Below are 22,236 nucleotides of genomic sequence, written 5' to 3'. Positions count from 1 at the left end.
CTGCCATCTCTGTTATAATGCCCTTTCCCAAGCGCTTAGTACAGTGCTCTGCACATAGTAAGCGCTCAATAGATACCATTGTTGATGATGATATGGACATTAAATTTCCTAGCTTTGGATCGTGGGCCATAGCTCAATAAACACCCTGTTGATGATGTTATGGACAGAAGCAGCATGGCCTAGTGGATAGAGCCCGGGCCTGGGAATGAGAAAGTCATGGGTTCTAATCCTGGCTCCACCACTCGTCTGCTGTGTGACTTTGGACAAGTCACTTCACTTCTCTGGTTCTCAGTTCCCTCATCTGGAAAATGGGGATTAATACGGAGACAGAGATTGGGTCTAACCCAATGATCTTGTATCCATCCCAGCGTCCAGAACAGGGCCTGGCACATAGTAATAATAACAATTATTATTATGGTGTTTGTTAAGCGCTTACTATGTGCCAAACACTGTTCTAAGCAATGGAGTAGATACAAGGTAATAAGATTGGACACAATCAATCAATCAATCAATCGTATTTATTGAGCACTTACTGTGTGCAGAGCACTGTACTTAATAATAATAATGATGGCATTTATTCATTCATTCATTCAATCGTATTTATTGAGCGCTTACTGTGTGCAGAGCACTGTACTAAGCGGTTGGGAAGTACAAGTTGGCAATTTATTTAGCGTTTACTATGCACAATGCACTGTTCTAAGTGCTGAAGAGGTTGCAAGGTGATCAGGTTGTCCCCCGTGGGGCTCACAGTCTTCATCCCCATTTTACAGATCAGGTCCCTGAGGCCCAGAGAAGTGAAGTGACTTACCCAAAGTCACACAGCTGACAAGTGGCACAGCCGGGGATTTGAACCCATGGCCTCTGACTCCGAAGCCCGGGCTCTTTCCACTGAGCCACGCTGCTTCTCTATCCCACCTGAGACTCACAGTCTTCATCCCCATTTTCCAGATGAGGGAACTGAGGCCCAGAGAAGTGAAGTGACTTGTCCAAGGTCACCCAGCAGACAAGTGGCGGAGCCGGGGTTCTAAGAGCTACCAAGCCCGTGCTTTAGCAAGTAGGCCTTGCTGCTCGCCGAACATGTTGCCAACTTGTACTTCCCAAGCGCTTAGTACAGTGCTCTGCACACAGTAAGCGCTCAATAAACACGATTGATTGATTGATTGATTGAATATAAACCCCTTTTCCTCTGCTCCTCCTCCCCTCCCCATCGCCCCGACTCCCTTCCTCTGCTCTACCCCCATCCCCGCCCCACACCACTCATGTACATTTATACATAATCATTATTCTATTTATTTTATTAATGATGTGTACATATCTATAATTCTATTTATCTGTTTTGATGCTATCGATGCCTGTCTACTTGTTTTTTGTTGTCAGTCTGCCCCTTCTAGACCGTGAGCCCGCTGTTGGGTAGGGACCGTCTCTAGATGTTGCCGACTTGTACTTTCCAAACGCTTAGTCCAGTGCTCTGCACCCAGTATGCGCTCAATAAATATAAATGAATGAGTGAAATACCATAATTATACATTTTCCAGGATATGGATGGAGGGCAAGGAATATAATAATAATGGCATTTATTAAGTGCTTTCTATGTGCAAAGCACAGTTCTAAGCGCTGGGGAGGCTACAAGGAGATCAGGTTGTCCCATGGTGGGCTCATAGTCTTAATCCCCATTTTACAGATGAGGGAACTGAGGCACAGACAAGTTAAGTGACTTGCCCAAAGTCACACAGCCGACAATGGGCAGAGCCGGGATTTGAACCCGTGACCCCCGACTCCAAAGCCCCTGCTCTTTCCACTGAGCCACGCTGCTTCTCTGCTATGAATATGCCTCCACCTCTGTTGTATTGCCCTCTCCCAAGCACTGAGTCCAGTGCTCTGCACATAGTAAGCGCTCAATAAATACGACTGAATGAATGAAATACCATAATTATACATTTTCCGGGATACGGATGGAGAGCCAGGAACCCGGCTCAGTGGAAAGAGCCCGGGCTTGGGAGTCAGAGGTCACGGGTTCTAATTCCGGCTCCGCCACTTGTCAGCTGTGTGACTTTGGGCAAGTCACTTCACTTCTCGGGGCCTCAGTTACCTCATCTGTTAAATGGGGATGAAGACTGTGAGCCCCATGAGGGACAACCTGATCACCTTGTATCCCTCCCAGCGCTTAGAACAGGGCTTGGCACATAGGAAGTGCTTAACAAATGTCATTATTATTATTATTATTATTATTATTATTATTATTCTTGTGTCAGCTGTGTGACTTCGGGCAAGTCACTTCACTTCTCTGTGCCTCAGTTCCCTCATCTGTAAAATGGGGATGAAGACTGTGAGCCCCACGAGGGACAACCTGATCACCTTGTATCCCTCCCAGCGCTTAGAACAGTGCTTGGCACTTAGTAAGTGCTTAACAAATATCATCATTATTATTATTATTATTATTATAATTATTGTCAGCTGTGTGACTTTGGGCAAGTCACTTCACTTCTCTGTGCCTCAGTTCCCTCATCTGTAAAATGAGGATGAAGACTGTGAGCCCCACGGGGGACAACCTGATCACCTTGTATCCCTCCCAGCGCTTAGAACAGTGCTTGGCACTTAGTAAGTGCTTAACAAATGCCATTATTATTATTATTATTATTATTATTATTATTGTCAGCTGTGTGACTTTGGGCAAGTCACTTCACTTCTCTGTGTCTCAGTTCCCTCATCTGTAAAATGAGGATGAAGACTGTGAGCCCCATGGGGGACAACCTGATCACCTTGTATCCCTCCCAGCGCTTAGAACAGTGTTTGGCACATAGTAAGTGCTTAACAAATGCCATCATCATTATTATTATTATAATTATTGTCAGCTGTGTGACTTTGGGCAAGTCACTTCACTTCTCGGGGGCCTCAGTTACCTCATCTGTAAAATGGGGATGAAGACTGTGAGCCCCAAGAGGGACAACCTGATCACCTTGTATCCCTCCCAGAGCTTAAAACAGTGCTTGGCATGCAGTAAGTGCTTAACAAATGCCATCATTATTATTATTATAATTATTGTCAGCTGTGTGACTTTGGACAAGTCACTTCACTTCTCGGGGCCTCAGTTCCCTCATCTGTAAAATGGGGATGAAGACTGTGAGCCCCACGAGGGACAACCTGATCACCTTGTATCCCTCCCAGCGCTTAGAACAGTGCTTGGCACATAGTAAGTGCTTAACAAATGCCATCATCATTATTATTATTATAATTATTGTCAGCTGTGTGACTTTGGGCAAGTCACTTCACTTCTCTGTGCCTCAGTTCCCTCATCTGTACAACGGGGATTAAGACTGTGAGCCTCATGGGGGACAACCTGATTACCTTGTATCCCCCCAGCGCTTAGAACAGTGCTTTGCACAGAGTAACCGCTTAACAAATGCCATCATTATTAGTATGTAAAATGGGGATTAAGACTGTGAGCCCCCCCAGTGGGACATCCTGATCACCCTGTAACCTCCCCAGCGCTTAGAACAGTGCTTTGCATATAGTAAGCACTTAATAAATGCCATTATTATTATTATTATTATTATTATTATTATTATTATTATTATTATTATTATAAGGAACACACCTACCACCTCTGTGGTATTGCCCTCTCCCATGCACTGAGTACGGTGCTCTGCACATAGCAAACGCTCAGTAAATGCCACCTCCCCGGGGTATGGTGGGTGTACCTTTTTCATTCATCCATTCATTCAATCGTATTTATTGAGCGCTTACTGTGTGCAGAGCACTGTACTGAGTACTTGGGAATCAATCAATCAATCATATTTATTGAGCGCTTACTGTGTGCAGAGCACTGTACTAAGCGCTTGGGAAGTACAACTTGGCAACATACAGAGATGGTCCCTATCATCATCAATCGTATTTATTGAGCGCTTACTGTGTGCAGAGTACTGTACTAAGCGCTTGGGAAGTACAAGTTGGCAACATATAGAGATGATCCCTACCCAACAGTGGGCTCACAGGCTAGAAGGGGGAGACAAAGAACAAAACAAAACATGTGGACAAGTGTCAAGTCGTCAGAACAAATAGAATTATAGCTGGATGCACATAGTAAGTGCTTAACAAATGCCATCATCATTATTATTATTATAATTATTGTCAGCTGTGTGACTTTGGGCAAGTCACTTCACTTCTCGGGGGCCTCAGTTACCTCATCTGTAAAATGGGGATGAAGACTGTGAGCCCCAAGAGGGACAACCTGATCACCTTGTATCCCTCCCAGAGCTTAAAACAGAATAAATAGAATAAATCAATCAATCAATCAATCAATCGTATTTATTGAGCGCTTACTATGTGCAGAGCACTGTACTAAGCGCTTGGGAAGTACAAATTGGCATCACATAGAGACAGTCCCTACCCAACAGTGGGCTCACAGTCTAAAAGGGGGAGACAGAGAACAGAACCAAACATACCAACAAAATAAAATAAGTAGGATAGAAATGTACAAGTAAAATAAATAAATAAAGAATAGTAAATAGGTACAAGTAAAATAAATAGAGTAATGAATCTGTGCAAACATTGTACTTCCCAAGCGCTTAGTACAGTGCTCTGCACATAGTAAGCACTCAATAAATACGATTGATGATGATGATGATGATGATGATATATACAGGTGCTGTGGGGAGGGGAAGGAGGTAGATGGGGAGGAGGAGAGGAAAAAGGGGGCTGAGTGTGGGAAGGCCTCCTGGAGGAGGTGAGCTCTCAGTAGGGCTTTGAAGGGCATCTTTTAGACTGTAAGCCCACTGTTGGGTAGGGACCGTCTCTATATGTTGCCAACTTGGACTTCCCAAGCGCTTAGAGAAGCAGCGTGGCTCAGTGGAAAGAGCCCGGGCTTTGGAGTCATAGGTCACGGGTTCAAATCCCGGCTCCACCACTTGTCAGCTGTGTGACTTTGGGCAAGTCACTTCACTTCTCCGGGCCTCAGTTCCCTCATCTGGAAAATGGGGATGAAGACCGTGAGCCCCCCGTGGGACAACCTGATCACCTTGTAAATGCTCTGTAAACGTAAATGTAATGTAAATGTAAGTGCTCTGCACATAGTAAGCGCTCAATAAATACGATTGATGATAAAATACGATTGATGATAAATTCCCCAGCGCTTAGAACAGTGCTCTTTTATTTTATTTTGTTAGTATGTTTGGTTTTGTTCTCTGTCTCCCCTTTCTAGACGGTGAGCCCACTGTTGGGTAGGGACTGTCTCTAGATGTTGCCAACTTGGACTTTCCAAGCGCTTAGTCCAGTGCTCTGCACACAGTAAGCGCTCAATAAACACGATTGATGATGATGATGCTCTGCACCTAGTAAGCGCTTAATAAATGCCATTATTATTATTATTATTACATTAGTCCAGTGCTCTGCACAAAGTAAGCGCTCAATAAATATGATTGATGATGATGATGCTCTGCACATAGTAAGCGCTTAATAAATGCCATTATTATTATTATTATTATATTAGTCCAGTGCTCTGCACATAGTAAGCGCTCAATAAATACGATTGATGATGATGATGCTCTGCACATAGTAAGCGCTTAATAAATGCCATTATTATTATTATATTAGTCCAGTGCTCTGCACATAGTAAGCGCTCAATAAATACGATTGATGATGATGATGCTCTGCACCTAGTAAGTGCTTAATAAATGCCATTATTATTATTATATCAGTCCAGTGCTCTGCACATAGTAAGCGCTCAATAAATACGATTGATGATGATGATGCTCTGCACCTAGTAAGCGCTTAATAAATGCCAATATTATTATTCTATCAGTCCAGTGCTCTGCACATAGTAAGCGCTCAATAAACACGATTGATGATGATGATGCTCTGCACCTAGTAAGCGCTTAATAAATGCCATTATTATTATTATATTAGTCCAGTGCTCTGCACACAGTAAGCGCTCAATAAATACGATTGATGATGATGATGCTCTGCACCTAGTAAGTGCTTAATAAATGCCATTATTATTATTATATTAGTCCAGTGCTCTGCACATAGTAAGTGCTCAATAAACACGATTGATGATGATGATGCTCTGCACATAGTAAACGCTTAATAAATGCCATTATTATTATTATTATTATATTAGTCCAGTGCTCTGCATACAGTAAGCGCTCAATAAACACGATTGATCATGATGATGGTCTGCACCTAGTAAGCGCTTAATAAATGCCATTATTATTATTATATTAGTCCAGTGCTCTGCACACAGTAAGCGCTCAATAAATATGATTGATGATGATGATGCTCTACACATAGTAAGCGCTTAATAAATGCCATTATTATTATTATACCAGTCCAGTGCTCTGCACATAGTAAGCGCTCAATAAATACGATTGATGATGATGATGCTCTGCACATAGTAAGTGCTTAATAAATGCCATTATTACTATTATATTAGTCCAGTGCTCTGCACATAGTAAGCGCTCAATAAACACGATTGATGATGATGATGCTCTGCACCTAGTAAGCGCTTAATAAATGCCATTATTATTATTATTATTATATTAGTCCAGTGCTCTGCACACAGTAAGCGCTCAATAAATACGATTGATGATGATGATGCTCTGCACATAGTAAGAGCTTAATAAATGCCATTATTATTATTTTTATATTAGTCCAGTGCTCTGCACATAGTAAGCGCTCAATAAACACGATTGATGATGATGATGCTCTGCACATAGTAAGCACTTAATAAATGCCATTATTATTATTATTATATTAGTCCAGTGCTCTGCACACAGTAAGCGCTCAATAAACATGATTGATGATGATGATGCTCTGCACATAGTAAGCGCTTAATAAATGCCATTATTATTATTATATTAGTCCAGTGCTCTGCACACAGTAAGCGCTCAATAAACACGATTGATGATGATGATGCTCTGCACATAGTAAACGCTTAATAAATGCCATTATTATTATTATTATTATATTAGTCCAGTGCTCTGCACACAGTAAGTGCTCAATAAACACGATTGATGATGATGATGCTCTGCACATAGTAAGCGCTTAATAAATGCCATTATTACTATTATATTAGTCCAGTGCTCTGCACACAGTAAGCGCTCAATAAACACGATTGATGATGATGATGCTCTGCACCTAGTAAGCGCTTAATAAATGCCATTATTATATCAGTCCAGTGCTCTGCACATAGTAAGTGCTCAATAAATACGATTGATTGATTGATTGATTGGAGGGAGGAAGAGAGTTGGCTTGGTGGATGTGAGGAGGGAGGGCATTCCGGGCCAGGGGGACGGGGGCCGGGGGTCGACTGAGGGATGGGGGGGAATGAGGTGCTTGGGGGGTCTAGTATATACCTTGATAGGTGTGTACCACTTGCGTGGCGAGGAAGTCCGGCGCATGGCACTGTGGAGGACGCGTGGCTCGGGGAACTCCATCTCGTGCTCCGGCATCTTCACGCGGGCGTTCTTGGCCTTCTCCAGCTTGGCCCCCTCCTCCGTGGAGCCTTTCTCTCCCCAGCGGACCTGCGGGCCCCCCAAAAACCCAACCCACCGATGATCAATCCATCAATCAATCAATCGTATTGATTGAGCGCTTACTAGGTGCAGAGCACCGGACTAGGCGCTTGGGAAGGACATATAGAGACGGTCCCTACCCAACAGTGGGCTCACAGTCTAAAAGATGATGCGATGTATATGATGTGTACATATCTCCACCAATGATCAATCCATCAATCAATCAATCGTATTTATTGAGCGCTTACTATGTGCAGAGCACCGGACTAAGCGCTTGGGAAGGACATATAGAGACGGTCCCTACCCAACAGTGGGCTCACAGTCTAAAAGACGATGCAATATATATGATGTGTACAGATCTCTATTTATCGCTTTTGAGGCTATGGATAATAATAATGGTATTGATAATAATAATAATGATGATGATGGTATTTGTTAAGCGCTTACTATGTGCAAAGCACTGTTCTAAGCGCTACAAATTGGCAACATATAGAGACATTCCCTACCCAACAGTGGGCTCACAGTCTAAAAGATGATGTGATGTATATGATGTGTACAGATCTCTATTTATCTATTTTGAGGCTATGGATAATAATAGTGGTATTGATTAAGAATAATAATAATGATGATGGTATTTGTTAAGCGCTTACTATGTGCAAAGCACTGTTCGAAGCGCTGGGAAGGTGACCAGGTTGTCCCGCGGGGGGCTCACGGTTTTAATCCCCGTTTTACAGGTGAGGGGACTGAGGCCCAGAGAAGTTAAGTGACTTCATCATCATCATCAATCGTATTTACTGAGCACTTACTGTGTGCAGGGCACTGTACTAAGCGCTTGGGAAGTACAAATTGGCAACATATAGAGACGGTCCCTACCCAACAGTGGGCTCACAGTCTAAAAGACGATGCGATGTATATGATGTGTACAGATCTCTATTTATCGCTTTTGAGGCTATGGATAATAATAATGGTATTGATTAAGAATAATAATAATGATGATGGTATTTGTTAAGCGCTTACTATGTGCAAAGCACTGTTCAAAGCGCTGGGACGGTGGTCAGGTTGTCCCACGGGGGGCTCACGGTTTTAATCCCCGTTTTACAGGTGAGGGGACTGGGGCCCAGAGAAGTTAAGTGACTTCATCATCATCATCAATCGTATTTATTGAGCGCTTACTGTGTGCAGGGCACTGTGCTAAGCGCTTGGGAAGTACAAATTGGCAACATATAGAGACGGTCCCTACCCAACAGTGGGCTCACAGTCTAAAAGATGATGTGATGTATATGATGTGTACAGATCTCTATTTATCTATTTTGAGGCTATGGATAATAATAGTGGTATTGATTAAGAATAATAATAATGATGATGGTATTTGTTAAGCGCTTACTATGTGCAAAGCACTGTTCGAAGCGCTGGGAAGGTGACCAGGTTGTCCCGCGGGGGGCTCACGGTTTTAATCCCCGTTTTACAGGTGAGGGGACTGAGGCCCAGAGAAGTGAAGTGACTTCATCGTCATCATCAATCGTATTTACTGAGCACTTACTGTGTGCAGGGCACTGTGCTAAGCGCTTGGGAAGTACAAATTGGCAACATATAGAGACGGTCCCTACCCAACAGTGGGCTCACAGTCTAAAAAAGTGCCCAAAGTCACACAGCTGACAGTTGGCGGATCTGGGATTCGAACCCATGACCTCTGACTCCAAAGCCCGCGCTCTTTCCACTGAGCCATGCTGCTTCTCCTAGAAGTTAAGTGACTTGCCCAAGGTCACACAGCAGACATGTGGGGGAGCTGGATTTGAACCCATGACCTCTGACTCCAAAGCCCGCGCTCTTTCCACTGAGCCACGCTGCTTCTCCTAGAAGTTAAGTGACTTGCCTAAGGTCACACAGCAGACTTGTGGCAGAGTCGGGATTCGAACCCATGACCTCTGACTCCCAAGCCCGCGCTCTTTCCGCTGAGCCACGCTGCTGCGTGGCCTAATATGCGTGATTAAGCACCTACTATGTGCAAAGCACTGTTCTAAGCGCTGGGGGGGATGCAAGGTGATCAAGTTGTCCCACGTGGGGCTCGCAGTCTTCATCCCCATTTTTTACAGATGAGGGAACTGAGGCTCATAGAAGTGAAGTGACTCGCCCAAGGTCACACAGCAGACATGTGGGGGAGCGGGATTCGAACCCACGACCTCTGACTCCCAAGCCCGCGCTCTTTCCACTGAGCCACGCTGCTGCGTGGCCTAATATGCGTGATTAAGTGCTTACTATGTGCCAAGCACTGTTCTAAGCGCGGGGGGGGGGATACAAGGTGATCAGGTTGTCCCACGTGGGGCTCACAGTCTTCATCCCCATTTTTACAGATGAGGGAACTGAGGCTCAGAGAAGTGAAGTGACTCGCCCAAGGTCACACAGCGGACATGTGGAGCCCACTGTTGGGTAGGACTGAGTGTCCGGGCCCTGGCAGAAACCTGCTGGGGTGCGTGGCGCGGGAAGGAAGGGCACCGTGCCACAGGAGAGGCAGCGTGAAGCCGCGTGCCTCAGTGGCTAAGGGCCACTCTAATTTGCCAATTTGGACTTCCCAAGCACTTAGTACAGTGCTCTGCACACAGTAAGCGCTCAATAAATACGATTGATTGATTGATTGATTGCTTATTCTGACGGTATTGACCCCTGTCTACTTATTTTGTTTTGTCGTCCGTCTCCCCCTTCTAGACTGTGAGCCCGGTGTTGGGTAGGGACCGTCTCCATGTGTTGCCAACTTGGACTTCCCGAGCGCTTAGTACAGTGCTCTGCACACAGTAAGCACTCAATAAATACGACTGATTGATTGATTGTTTATTCTGATGGTATTGACCCCTGTCTACTTATTTTGTTTTGTCGTCCGTCTCCCCCTTCTAGACTGTGAGCCCGTTGTTGGGTAGGGACTGTCTCCATGTGTTGCCAACTTGTACTTCCCAAGCGCTTAGTCCAGTGCTCTGCACACAGTAAGCGCTCAATAAATACGACTGATTGCTTGATTGATTATTCTGACGGTATTGACTCCTTTCTACTTATTTTGTTTTGTCGTCCGTCTCCCCCTTTTAGACTGTGAGCCCGTTGATGGGTAGGGACCGTCTCCATGTGTTGCCAACTTGGACTTCCCAAGCGCTTAGTCCAGTGCTCTGCACACAGTAAGCGCTCAATAAATATGATTGATGATAGGGACCGTCTCTATCTGTTGCCAACTTGGACTTCCCAAGCGCTTAGTACAGTGCTCTGAACGTGGCTCAGTGGAAAGAGCCCGGGCTCTGGAGTCAGAGGTCCTGGGTTCAAATCCCCGTTCCACCGCTTGCCGGCTGTGTGACTTTGGGCAAGTCACTTCACTTCTCTGGGCCTCAGTTCCCTCATCTGGAAAATGGGGATGAAGACTGGGAGCCCCACATGGGACAAGCTGATCACCTTGTAAACTTCCCAGCGCTTAGAACAGTCCTTTGCACATAGTAAGCGCTTAACAAATACCATTATTATTCAGTACTTAGAACAGTGCTTTGCACATAGTAAGTGCTTAACAAATACCATTATTATTATTATTATTATTGTTATTATTATTATTATTATTATTATCATTACAGTAAGCGCTCAGTAACTACGATTGAATGAATGAATGAAAGAACCTGGGCTTGGGAATCAGAGGACTTGGGTTCTGATCCCGGCTCCGCCCCTTGTCTGCTGAGTGACCTTGGGTGAGTCGCTTTATAATAATAATAATAATAATAATAATAATAATAATAATGGCATTTGTTAGCGCGTACGATGTGCCAAGCACTGTTCAAAGCACTGGGGTGGATGCAGGGTCATCGGGTTGCCCCACGTGGGGCTCACACATTTACTCCCCATTTTACTTCTCTGGGCCTCAGTGACCTCATCTGTCCAATGGGGATTCATTCAATCGTATTTATTGAGCGCTTACTGTGCGCAGAGAGCTGTACTAAGCGTTTGGGAAGTACAAATTGGCAACATATAGAGACGGTCCCTGCCTAACAGCGGGCTCACAGTCTAGAAATCATCAATCGTATTTATTGAGCGCTCACCGTGTGCAGAGCACTGTACTAAGCGCTTGGTTACTAAGAAATGACTAGGGATGAGGACTGTGAGCCCCACGTGGGACAACCTGATTGCCTTGTACCTGCCCCAGCGCTTAGAACAGTGCTTGGCACATAGTAAGCACTTAACAAATACCATTATTATTATTATTATCATTATTGTGGCAAAATCCCGGGCCTGGGACTTCCACGTTCTTATCCCGGCTCCACCCCTTGTCTGCTGTGTGACCTTGGGTGAGTCACTTCAGTTCTCTGGGCCTCAGTACTCTCATCTGTACAATGGGGATGGAGACCACGAGCCCCGATTTGGTTGTATCCATCCTTTTCCCTGCCCCAAACACTTACGTATGTACGTATATAACTATAATTCTATTTATTTCTATTTATTAGACTGTGAGCCCTTTGTGGGCAGGGATTGTCTCTCTTTATTGCCGTATTGCACTTTCCAAACACTTAATACAGTGCTCTGCACACGGTAAGCGCTCAATAAATACGACTGACTGAATGAATGAATCCCAGCGCTTAGTACAGTGCGTGGCACAGGGTAAGCGCTTAACGAAGACCATCATCATTATTATGAATGTTATATCAATATGAATGTCATATCAATATGAATGCTATATGAGGGATGAGCAGCGTGGCTCAGTGGTGGAAAGAGCCCGGGCTTTGGAGTCAGAGGTTGTGGGTTCAAATCCCGGCTCCCCCAGTTGTCAGCTGGGTGACTTTGGGCAAGTCAAGTAGCTTCTCTGCACCTCAGTTCCCTCATCTGTAAAATGGGGATTAAGACTGTGAGCCCCATGTGGGGCAACCTGATCACCCTGTATCCCCCCAGTGCTTAGAACAGTGCTTGGCACATAGTAAGCGCTTAACAAATACCATCATTATTATTATCCTTTTAGACTGTGAGCCCACTGTTGGGTAGGGACTGTCTCTATATGTTGCCAACTTGTACTTCCCAAGCGCTTAGTACAGTGCTCTGCACACAGTAAGCGCTCAATAAATACAATTGATGATGATCAATCACATACCAATATATGAATGCCGTCTCCGTACGTTGCCAACTTGTACTTCCCAAGCGCTTAGTCCAGTGCTCTGCACACAGTAAGTGCTCAATAAATACGACTGAATGAATGAATGAATTCTAGAGAAGCAGCATGGCTCAGTGGAAAGAGCCCGGGCTTTGGAGTCAGAGGTCATGGGTTCAAATCCCGGCCCTGCCAATTGCCAGCTGTGTGACTTTGGGCAGGTCACTTCACTTCTCTGGGCCTCAGTTACCTCATCTGTAACATGGGGATGAAGACTGTGAGCACCAAGGGAGACAACTTGATCACCTTGTATCCTCCCCAGGGCTCAGAACAGTGGTTTGCATGTAGTAAGCGCATAACAAATGCTATTATTATTATTATTATTATTATTATTATTATTATTATTATTATTGTTATGTTGGCACCTAGCTGAACTGTTGGAGCCTCTGGTCAGGGACGGGCATAGGGTGGCCGTGCCATGGGTAAACTGACACACGCCGGACTCGTGGCAGAAACCAAATATCTCGGGATCCCGCAGCTGGAATCGTGGGCATCTTCACTCCCAGAACCAGTCGCTTCCCTCTGGACACGCAGTATTAATCGTAATAATAATTCTGGTATTTGGTAAGCGCTGCTAGTGATAAATATTTTTGTCGCTTAGACTGGAAGCTTTCTGTGGACAGGGAAAATCATTTTCTTCTGTTTCTTTTCCCCCAAGAGCTGAGTGGGTGCTCAATAAATTCATTCAATCGTATTTATTGAGTGCTTACTGTGTGCAGAACACTGTATTAATAAATCATCTCCTATTCCATCTGTTGTGGAGCGTTCAGTATAGTTATTATTATTATTACGGTATTTGTCAAGAGCTTACTATGTGCCGATACTCTCCTAATTGTACTAGTCTTTTAGACTGTGAGCCCACTGTTGGGTAGGGACTGTCTCTATATGTTGCCAATTTGTACTTCCCAAGCGCTTAGTACAGTGCTCCGCACACAGTAAGTGCTTAATAAATACAATTGATGATGATGAGCACTGTTCTAAGCACTGGGGTAGATAAAAGGTAATTAGGTCATCCCACGGGGGGCTTATACTGTTAATCCCCATTTTCCAGATGAGGTAACTGAGGCACAGAGAAGTGAAGTGACTTGCCCAGGGTCACACAGCAGACACCATTTCTGGCCTCAGGGAAAATACAGTCCAAGTTGGGAGAGCACTGTATTAAGCACTTGGGAGAGTTCAGTAGAGAAGCAGCGTGGCTCAGTGAAAAGAGCCCGGGCTTTGGAGTCAGAGGTCATGGGTTCGAATCCCGACTCCACCTCATGGCGGCTGTGTGACCTTGGGCAAGTCACTTAACTTCTCTGAGCCTCAGTTACCTCATCTGTAAAATGGGGATTGATTGTGAGCCCCACGAGGGGCAATCTGATCACCTTGTATCCCCCCCAGCGCTTAGAACAGTGCTCTGCACATAGTAAGTGCTTAACAAATGCCATCAGTATTAATAGGCATGATCCCTGCTCACAAGGAGCAGACGGTCGACTGCGTGGACTGTACTGAGCGCTTGGGAGAGGACAGTAGGCTGATTAGGAATGAGTACAATTAGGAGAGTATAATAGAGTTAATAGCAGGTGCCGGGGTGGCTACGAGCAAACACTTAGTCCAGTGCTCTGCACACAGTAAGCGCTCAATAAATACGATTGAATGAATGAATGAAATCGAGTTGGACATGGTCCCTGTCCCACGTGGGGCTTGCGGTCTCCATCCCCATTTTCCAGACGAGGGAACTGAGGCCCAGAGAAGCGAAGTAATAATAATCATGATGATGATGGTATTTATTAAGCGCTTACTATGTGCAAAGCACTGTCGGCTCAGTGGAAAGAGCATGGGCTTTGGAGTCAGAGGTCGTGGGTTCGAATCCCGGCTCCACCACAAGTCTGCTGTGTGACCTTGGGCAAGTCACTTCACTTCTCTGAGCCTCAGTTACCTCATCTGTAAAAAAATGGGGATTAAGACTGTGAGCCCCATGTGGGACAACTTGATCACATTGTATCCCTCCCCAGCGCTTAGAACAGTGCTTTGCACATAGTAAGCGCTTAACAAATGCCATTATTATTATTATTATTATTATTATTATTATTATTATTATTATTATTATTATTATTCTAAGCACCGGGGTAGATACAAGGTAATCAGGTTGTCCCACGTGGGGCTCACAGTCTTAATCCCCATTTTACAGGTGAGGGAACTGAGGCCCAGAGAAGTGAAGTGGCTTGCCCAAGGTCACACAGCAGACAAGTAGTGGAGCCAGGATTAGAACTCACGTCCTCTGACTCCCAACCCCGGGCTTTTTCCACTAAGCCACGCTGCTTCCTGTGACTTGCCCAAGGTCACCCGGCAGACAAGGGGCAGAACCGGGATTAGAACCTGTGACCCTCTGCCTCCCAGGCCGGGGCTTTAGAATAATAATGATGGCACTTATTAAGCGCTTACTATGAGCAAAGCACTGTTCTAAGCGCTGGGGAGGTTACAAGGCGATCAGGTTGTCCCACATGGGGCTCACAGTCTTCCTGTGGGACAACCTGATCACCTTGTAACCTCCCCAGCGCTTAGAACAGTGTTTTGCACATAGTAAATGCTTAATAAATGCCATTATTATTATCATTATTATTATTTCATTCATTCATTCATTTGTATTTATTGAGTGCTTACTGTGTGCAGAGCACTGTACTAAGCGCTTGGGAAGTCCAAGTTGGCAACATCTAGAGATGGTCCCTACCCAACAGTGGGCTCACAGTCTAGAAGGGGGAGACAGAGAACAAAACAAAACATATTAACAAAATAAAATAAATAGAATAAATATATAGAAGTAAAATAGAGTAATAAATACGTGCAAACATATATACAGGTGCTGGGGAAGGAGGTAAGGCAGGAGGGCGATGGGGATGGGGGATGTTGCCAACTTGTACTTCCCAAGCGCTTAGTACAGTGCTCTGCACACAGTAAGCGCTCAATAAATACGATTGATTGATTGATGGGGAGGAGGGAGAGAGGAAAGAGGGGGCTGAGCCCCAGAGAAGTGAAGTGACTTGCCCAAAGTCACCCAGCTGACAAGTGGAGGAGCCGGGATTTGAACCCATGGCCTCGGACTCCAAAGCCCGGGCTCCTCTTTCCACTGAACCATGCTGCTTTAGAACTGGACTAGAAGCCCACTGTTGGGTAGGGAGCGTCTCTGTATGTTGCCAACTTGTACTTCCCAAGCGTTTAGTACAGTGCTCTGCACACAGTAAGCGCTCAATAAATACGATTGAATGAAGGAATGAATAGAAGTCAGAGGTCTTAACTCCCTGACACGGGCTCTTCCCCTCAGGCCCACAGCAGATAGAGGTGGGACTAGAACCCAGGCATCCTCATCCTCCCCCTCCGTCTTACCTCCTTCCCTTCCCCACAGCACCTATATATATCTATATATGTTTGTTCGTATTTATTACTCTATTTATTTATTTATTCTACTTGTACATATCTATTCTATTTATTTTATTTTGTTAATATGTTTGGTTTTGTTGTCTGTCTCCCCCTTCTAGACTGTGAGCCCACTGTTGGGCAGGGACTGCCTCTAGATGTTGCCAACTTGGACTTCCCAAGAGCTTAGTACAGTGCTCTGCACACAGTAAGCGCTCAATAAATACGGTTGATTGATTGATTGATTGATTATCCCCTCCTTTGGGCAAACACCCAGCCCCTTTTGCTCCGTTTAAACTGCAAAATTTAAAAAATCTCCTTATGGGCAGGGATCGGGTCTCTTACCTTGACTGTTATTAATGATGGCTATGTATCTATATTTCTATTTATAATGATTGTGATAATGTGGTAATGACGGTAATGAATGATCATTACCTGTTTATAATGATGTTCACTTGCTTTGTGATATGTGACTCCCCTTTTCTAGAATCTATAATTCCATTTATAACGATTGTGGTAATGTGATATTGATGGTAATGAATGATCATTACCTGTTTATAATGATGGCTATGTATCTATATTTCTATTTATAATGATTGTGATAATGTGGTAACGATGGTAATGAATGATCATTACCTGTTTATAATGACGTTCACTTGCTTTGTGATATCTGACTCCCCCTTTCTAGAACCTATAATTCCATTTATAATGATTATGGTAATGTGATATTGTTGGTAATGAATTATGATTTCCTGTTTATAATGATGGCTATGTATCTATGATTCCATTTATAATGATTGTGGTAATGTGATATTGATGGTAATGAATTATCATTACCTGTTTATAATGATGGCTATGTATCTATAATTCTATTTATAATGATTTGTGATAATGTGGTAATGATGGTAATGAATGATCATTACCTGTTTATAATGATGTTCACTTGCTTTGTGATATCTGACTCCCCCTTTCTAGAATCTATAGTTCCATTTATAATGATTGTGGTAATGTGATATTGATGGTAATGAATTACCATTACCTGTTTATAATGATGGCTATGTATCTATAATTCTATTTATAATGACTGTAGTAATGTGATATTTATGGTAATGAATTATCATTGCCTGTTTATAATGATGGCTATGTATCTATAATTCTATTTATAATGATTGTGATAATGTGGTAACGACGGTAATGAATGATCATTACCTGTTTCTAATGATGTTCACTTGCTTTGTGATATCTGACTCCCCCTTTCTAGAATCTATAATTCCATTTATAATGATTGTGGTAATGTGATATTGATGGTAATGAATTATCATTATCTGTTTATAATGATGGCTATGTATCTATAATTCTATTTATAATGATTGTGATAATGTGGTAACGACGGTAATGAATGATCATTACCTGTTTCTAATGATATTCACTTGCTTTGTGATATCTGACTCCCCCTTTCTAGAATCTATAATTCCATTTATGATTGTGATAATGTGGTAATGATGCTAATGAATTATCATTACCTGTTTATAATGATGTTCACTTGCCTTTGTGATATCTGACTCCCCCTTTCTAGACTCTGAGCCGGTTGTGGGCAGGGATCGGGTCTACTTGTTACTGAACCGTACTTCCCAAGTGCTTAATACAGTGCTTTGCACACAGTAAGCGCTCAATAAATACAATGGAATATATACTGTACTCTCCTCACCTCCTCCGGGAGACCTTCCCAGACTGAGTCCCCTTTTTCCTCTCCTCCTCCCCATCTACCTCCTTCCCCTCCCCACAGCACCTCTATATATGTTTGTCCAGATTTATTACTCTATTTATTTGACTTGTACATATTTACTGTTCTATTTATTTTGTTAATGATGTGCATTTAGCTTTAATTCTATTTGTTCTGACGACTTGACACCTGTCCACATGTTGTTTTGTTGTCTGTCTCCCCCGTCTAGACTGTGAGCCCGCTGTTGGGTAGGGACCGTCTCTATATGTTGCCGACTTGTACTTCCCAAGCGCTTAGTACAGTGCTCTGCACACAGTAAGCGTTCAATAAATACAATTGAATGAATGAATGAATGAATGACTCCCAGAGCTGGCTTTTTCCCCCCAGACCCGCAGGGGGAATCCAGAACATAGCCAAAGGGGTTGGACTCACCTCCATCCTCTTTATGCCCCCGACTCCTCGCCCACCGTAATAAGAGGCGTCCACTGTTGGCCATTTCTTCTTCGGCAAACCGTCGTCATCTTCTTCCTGCCACAAGATCACAGTGGGAGTTCATTCATTAATATTAATAATAATATATGCACATATGTTTATTACTCTATTTTATTTGTACGTATTTCTTCTATTTAGTTTATTTTGTTAATACGTTTTGTTTTGTTCTCTGTCTCCCCCTTCTAGACTGTGAGCCCGCTGTTGGGTAGGGACCGTCTCTATGTGTTGCCGACTTGTACTTCCCAAGCGCTTAGTACAGTGCTCTGCACTCAGTAAGCGCTCAATAAATACAACTGATTAATTGATTGATTGTTGGGTAGGGATCGTCTCTATGTGTTGCCAACTTGTACTTCCCAAGCGCTTAGTACAGTGCTCTGCACATAGTAAGCGCTTACCAAATGCCATTATCATCATCATCATCAAATCCAACACGGCAGCCGTAAGAAACACGTGGCCCATTGGGTAGTTGAGAAGCAGCGTGACTCAGTGGTAAGAGCCCTGGCTTTGCAGTCAGAGGTCTTGGGTTCAAATCTGACTCCGCCAACTGTCAGCAGTGTGACTTTGGGCAAGTCACTTAACTTCTCTGTGCCTCAGTTACCTCATCTGTAAAATGAGGATTAAGACTGTGAGCCCCCCGTGGGACAACCTGATCACCTTGTAACTTCTCCAGCGCTTAGAACAGCGCTTTCCCCATAGTAAGCACTTAATAATTGCCATTATTATTATTATTATTATTATTATTATTATAGTTCAACAGAAAGCGGAATGGCGTCCATGTGAACTGATCCTTTAAGCAACAGTACCCTCTCACCCAGGGGAGAGAATCCTTCCAAATTACATGAATCCTTTTCTCTTCCCCCTCCTTCCATCTCTCCTAGGAGAGAAACTTTCTTTTTTTTTTGCTTTTTTGGAGGCTTCCAAAAGAGAAAACGGTCCCGACAGTGATTTTTGTTGATCTGTCTTTGGTTGAAAGCAGCTGACTCCATTTGTCTTTGCTGAGACATAAGAACTTAATATCTCCGCACGAAGTTTTCCATAAGTTCTTAAAATTGGGATGAAGCCATCCAAATATTTTCCTTCGGCATCTCTTCCCTCGGCTTTTCCCCCCTTTCGGCTCTCTCTCCTCCTCTCTCCCCCCCTCCTCCGAGCCTCGTTAGCCTCGGGCTGAAATCTTCACAACAGGAAATTCCAGAACTTAAGAAATCTTCCCAAGTTTTGAAAAACAGAGAGAGTTTTACCTCCGTCTCTTCGCCCTGGGCCTTCCACCCAGTCAAACAACAACAACAACAGCAAAACACGAGAGCCCCTCTGACAAACAAGACGGTCACAAGCTCGCTGCAGTCAGGAGGGGTCTGTTTATATGCTCGAAAGACCGAAAGACTTTTGCAATTCTTTTGCAATTCTGGTTAGGAGTGGGGAAACAAAAAAGCCTGCCTTTGACGTGGCCTTTGACCTCGTGGAGAAGATGAGATCATGGATTTGGAGGAATAAAAACAAAGCGATTGAAAAATACACCATTCGGCCGGTCGGCGTAGAGGGAATGAAAGTCTCGACGATTACGACTGCGTCCGAATCGTGTAAGCTCCTTACGGGCAGGGAACGTGTCTACCGACTCTGTTATGTTGGACTCGCCCAAGCGCTTAGTAATAATAATAATAATAATAGTAATAATTATGGTATTAAGCGCTTACTATGTGGCAGGCACTGTATTAAGTGCAGGGCTGGAGACAAGCAAATCGGATTGGACACAGGCCCCGTCCCACGAGGGGCTCACGGTCTCAATCCCTGTTTTACAGTTGAGGTAACAGTAAAAAGAAGAATTGTGGTATTCGTTAAGCGCTTACTATGTGCCAGGCACTGTACTAAGCGCTGGGGTGGAGACAGGAGAATCAGGTTGGGCACTGTACTAAGCACAGATACAAGTAAATCGGATTGGACACAGGTCCTGTCCCACATGGGGCTCACGGTCTCAATCCCTGTTTTACAGTTGAGGTAACAATAAGAAGAAGAATTGTGGTATTGGTTAAGCGCTTACTATGTGCCAGGCACTGTACTAAGCGCTGGGGTGGAGACAGGAGAATCAGGTTGGGCACTGTACTAAGCGCAGGGCTGGATGCAAGCAAATCGGATAGGACACAGGCCCTGTCCCACGTGGAGCTCACGGTCTCAATCCCTGTTTTACAGTTGAGGTAACAATAAGAAGAAGAATTGTGGTATTGGTTAAGCACTTACTATGTGCCAGGCACTGTACTAAGCGCTGGGGTGGAGACAGGAGAATCAGGTTGGGCACTGTACTAAGCGCAGGGCTGGATACAAGCAAATTGGATTGGACACAGGCCCTGTCCCACATGGGGCTCACGGTCTCAATCCCTGTTTTACAGTTGAGGTAACAATAAGAAGTAGAATTGTGGTATTCGTTAAGCGCTTACTATGTGCCAGGCACTGTACTAAGCGCTGGGGTGGAGACAGGAGAATCAGGTTGGGCACTGTACTAAGCACAGGGCTGGATACAAGCAAATGGGATTGGACACAGGCCCTGTCCCACGTGGGGCTCACGGTCTCAGTCCCTGTTTTACAGTTGAGGTAACAATAAGAAGAAGAATTGTGGTATTCGTTAAGCGCTTACTATGTGCCAGGCACTGTACTAAGCGCTGGGGTGGAGACAGGAGAATCAGGTTGGGCACTGTACTAAGCACAGGGCTGGATACAAGCAAATCGGATTGGACACAGGCCCTGTCCCACTTGGGGCTCACAGTCTCAATCCCTGTTTTACAGTTGAGGTAACAATAATAAGAAGAATTGTGGTATTTGTTAAGTGCTTACTATTGTCAGGCACTGTACTAAGCGCTGGGGTGGAGACAGAAGAATCAGGTTGGACACAGTCCCTGTCCCTCATGGGGCTCCTAGTCTCCACCCCCATTTTACAGATAAGGAAACGGAGGCCCGGAGAAATGAAGTGACTTCATTTCAATGAAGTCATTTCATTTCATTTCATTTCATTTCATTTCATTTCAATGAAGTGACTTGAGAAGCAGCGTGGCTCAGTGGAAAGAGCCTGGGCTTTGGAGTCAGAGGTCATGGGTTCAAATCCCGGCTCCACCGCCTGTCAGCTGTGTGACTTTGGGCAAGTCACTTAACTTCTCTGTGCCTCAGTTCCCGCATCTGTCAAATGGGGATTGACTGTGAGCCCCTCGTGGGACAACCTGATCACCTTGTAACCTTCCCAGCGCTTAGAACAGTGCTTTGCACATAGTAAGCTCTTAATAAATGCCATTATAAGTGACTTTCCTAAGGACACACAGCAGACAAGCGGCGGAGCCAGGATTAGAACCCAGGCCCTTCTGATTCATTCAATCGTATTTATTGAGCTTTTATTGTTTGTTCTGGGCTTTAATGACTGATAACCAACTCTCTCCCAAGCTCTCCTCTCTTTTCCCAGGAAAAGTACACCAAAAGTAGGAATCTAGTGGTGAGAAATGCCATTTGGATCCCAGTCGCTAGGCCATCTTGAACTCTGAGCGCTTAGGGCCTCCCTTCAAGGCCCTACTGAGAGCTCACCTCCTCCAGGAGGCCTTCCCAGACTGAGTCCCTTTCTTCCTCTCCCCCTCGTCCCCCTCTCCATCCCCCCCATCTTACCTCCTTCCCTTCCCCACAGCCCCTGTATATATGTATATATGTTTGTACATATTTATTACTCTATTTAATTATTTATTTATTTTACCTGTACATATCTATTCTATTTATTTTATTTTGCTAGTATGTTTGGTTTTGTTCTCTGTCTCCCCCTTTTAGACTGTGAGCCCACTGTTGGGTAGGGACTGTCTATATGTTGCCAGCTTGTACTTCCCAAGTGCTTAGTACAGTACTCTGCACACAGTAAGTGTTCAGTAAATACGATTGATTGATTGATATGTTACCAGCTTGTACTTCCCAAGCGCATAGTGCAGTGCTCTGCACAC

At 44.2% G+C, this 22,236-nt stretch overlaps 1 protein-coding gene across 1 annotated transcript in view; it reads right to left on the bottom strand.

Moving 5' to 3' along the window:
- Nucleotides 1–22,236, bottom strand: part of ANTXR1 (ANTXR cell adhesion molecule 1) — a 259,626-nt gene that overhangs the window by 37,177 nt on the left and 200,213 nt on the right. Inside the window, exons 15-16 of the mRNA XM_038746895.1 lie at nt 18,218–18,313; nt 7,350–7,517 (exon numbers count right to left, since the gene is read on the bottom strand). Of these exons, the coding sequence (XP_038602823.1) occupies nt 7,350–7,517; nt 18,218–18,313 (264 nt within the window). The remainder of the gene's footprint in view (nt 1–7,349; nt 7,518–18,217; nt 18,314–22,236) is intronic.

Source organism: Tachyglossus aculeatus, chromosome 5, assembly GCF_015852505.1.
Source record: "Tachyglossus aculeatus isolate mTacAcu1 chromosome 5, mTacAcu1.pri, whole genome shotgun sequence".
Taxonomy (NCBI): domain Eukaryota; kingdom Metazoa; phylum Chordata; class Mammalia; order Monotremata; family Tachyglossidae; genus Tachyglossus; species Tachyglossus aculeatus.
The sequence above is the reverse complement of the archived record's forward strand: the minus strand, read 5'-3'. Positions and strand labels throughout refer to the sequence as shown.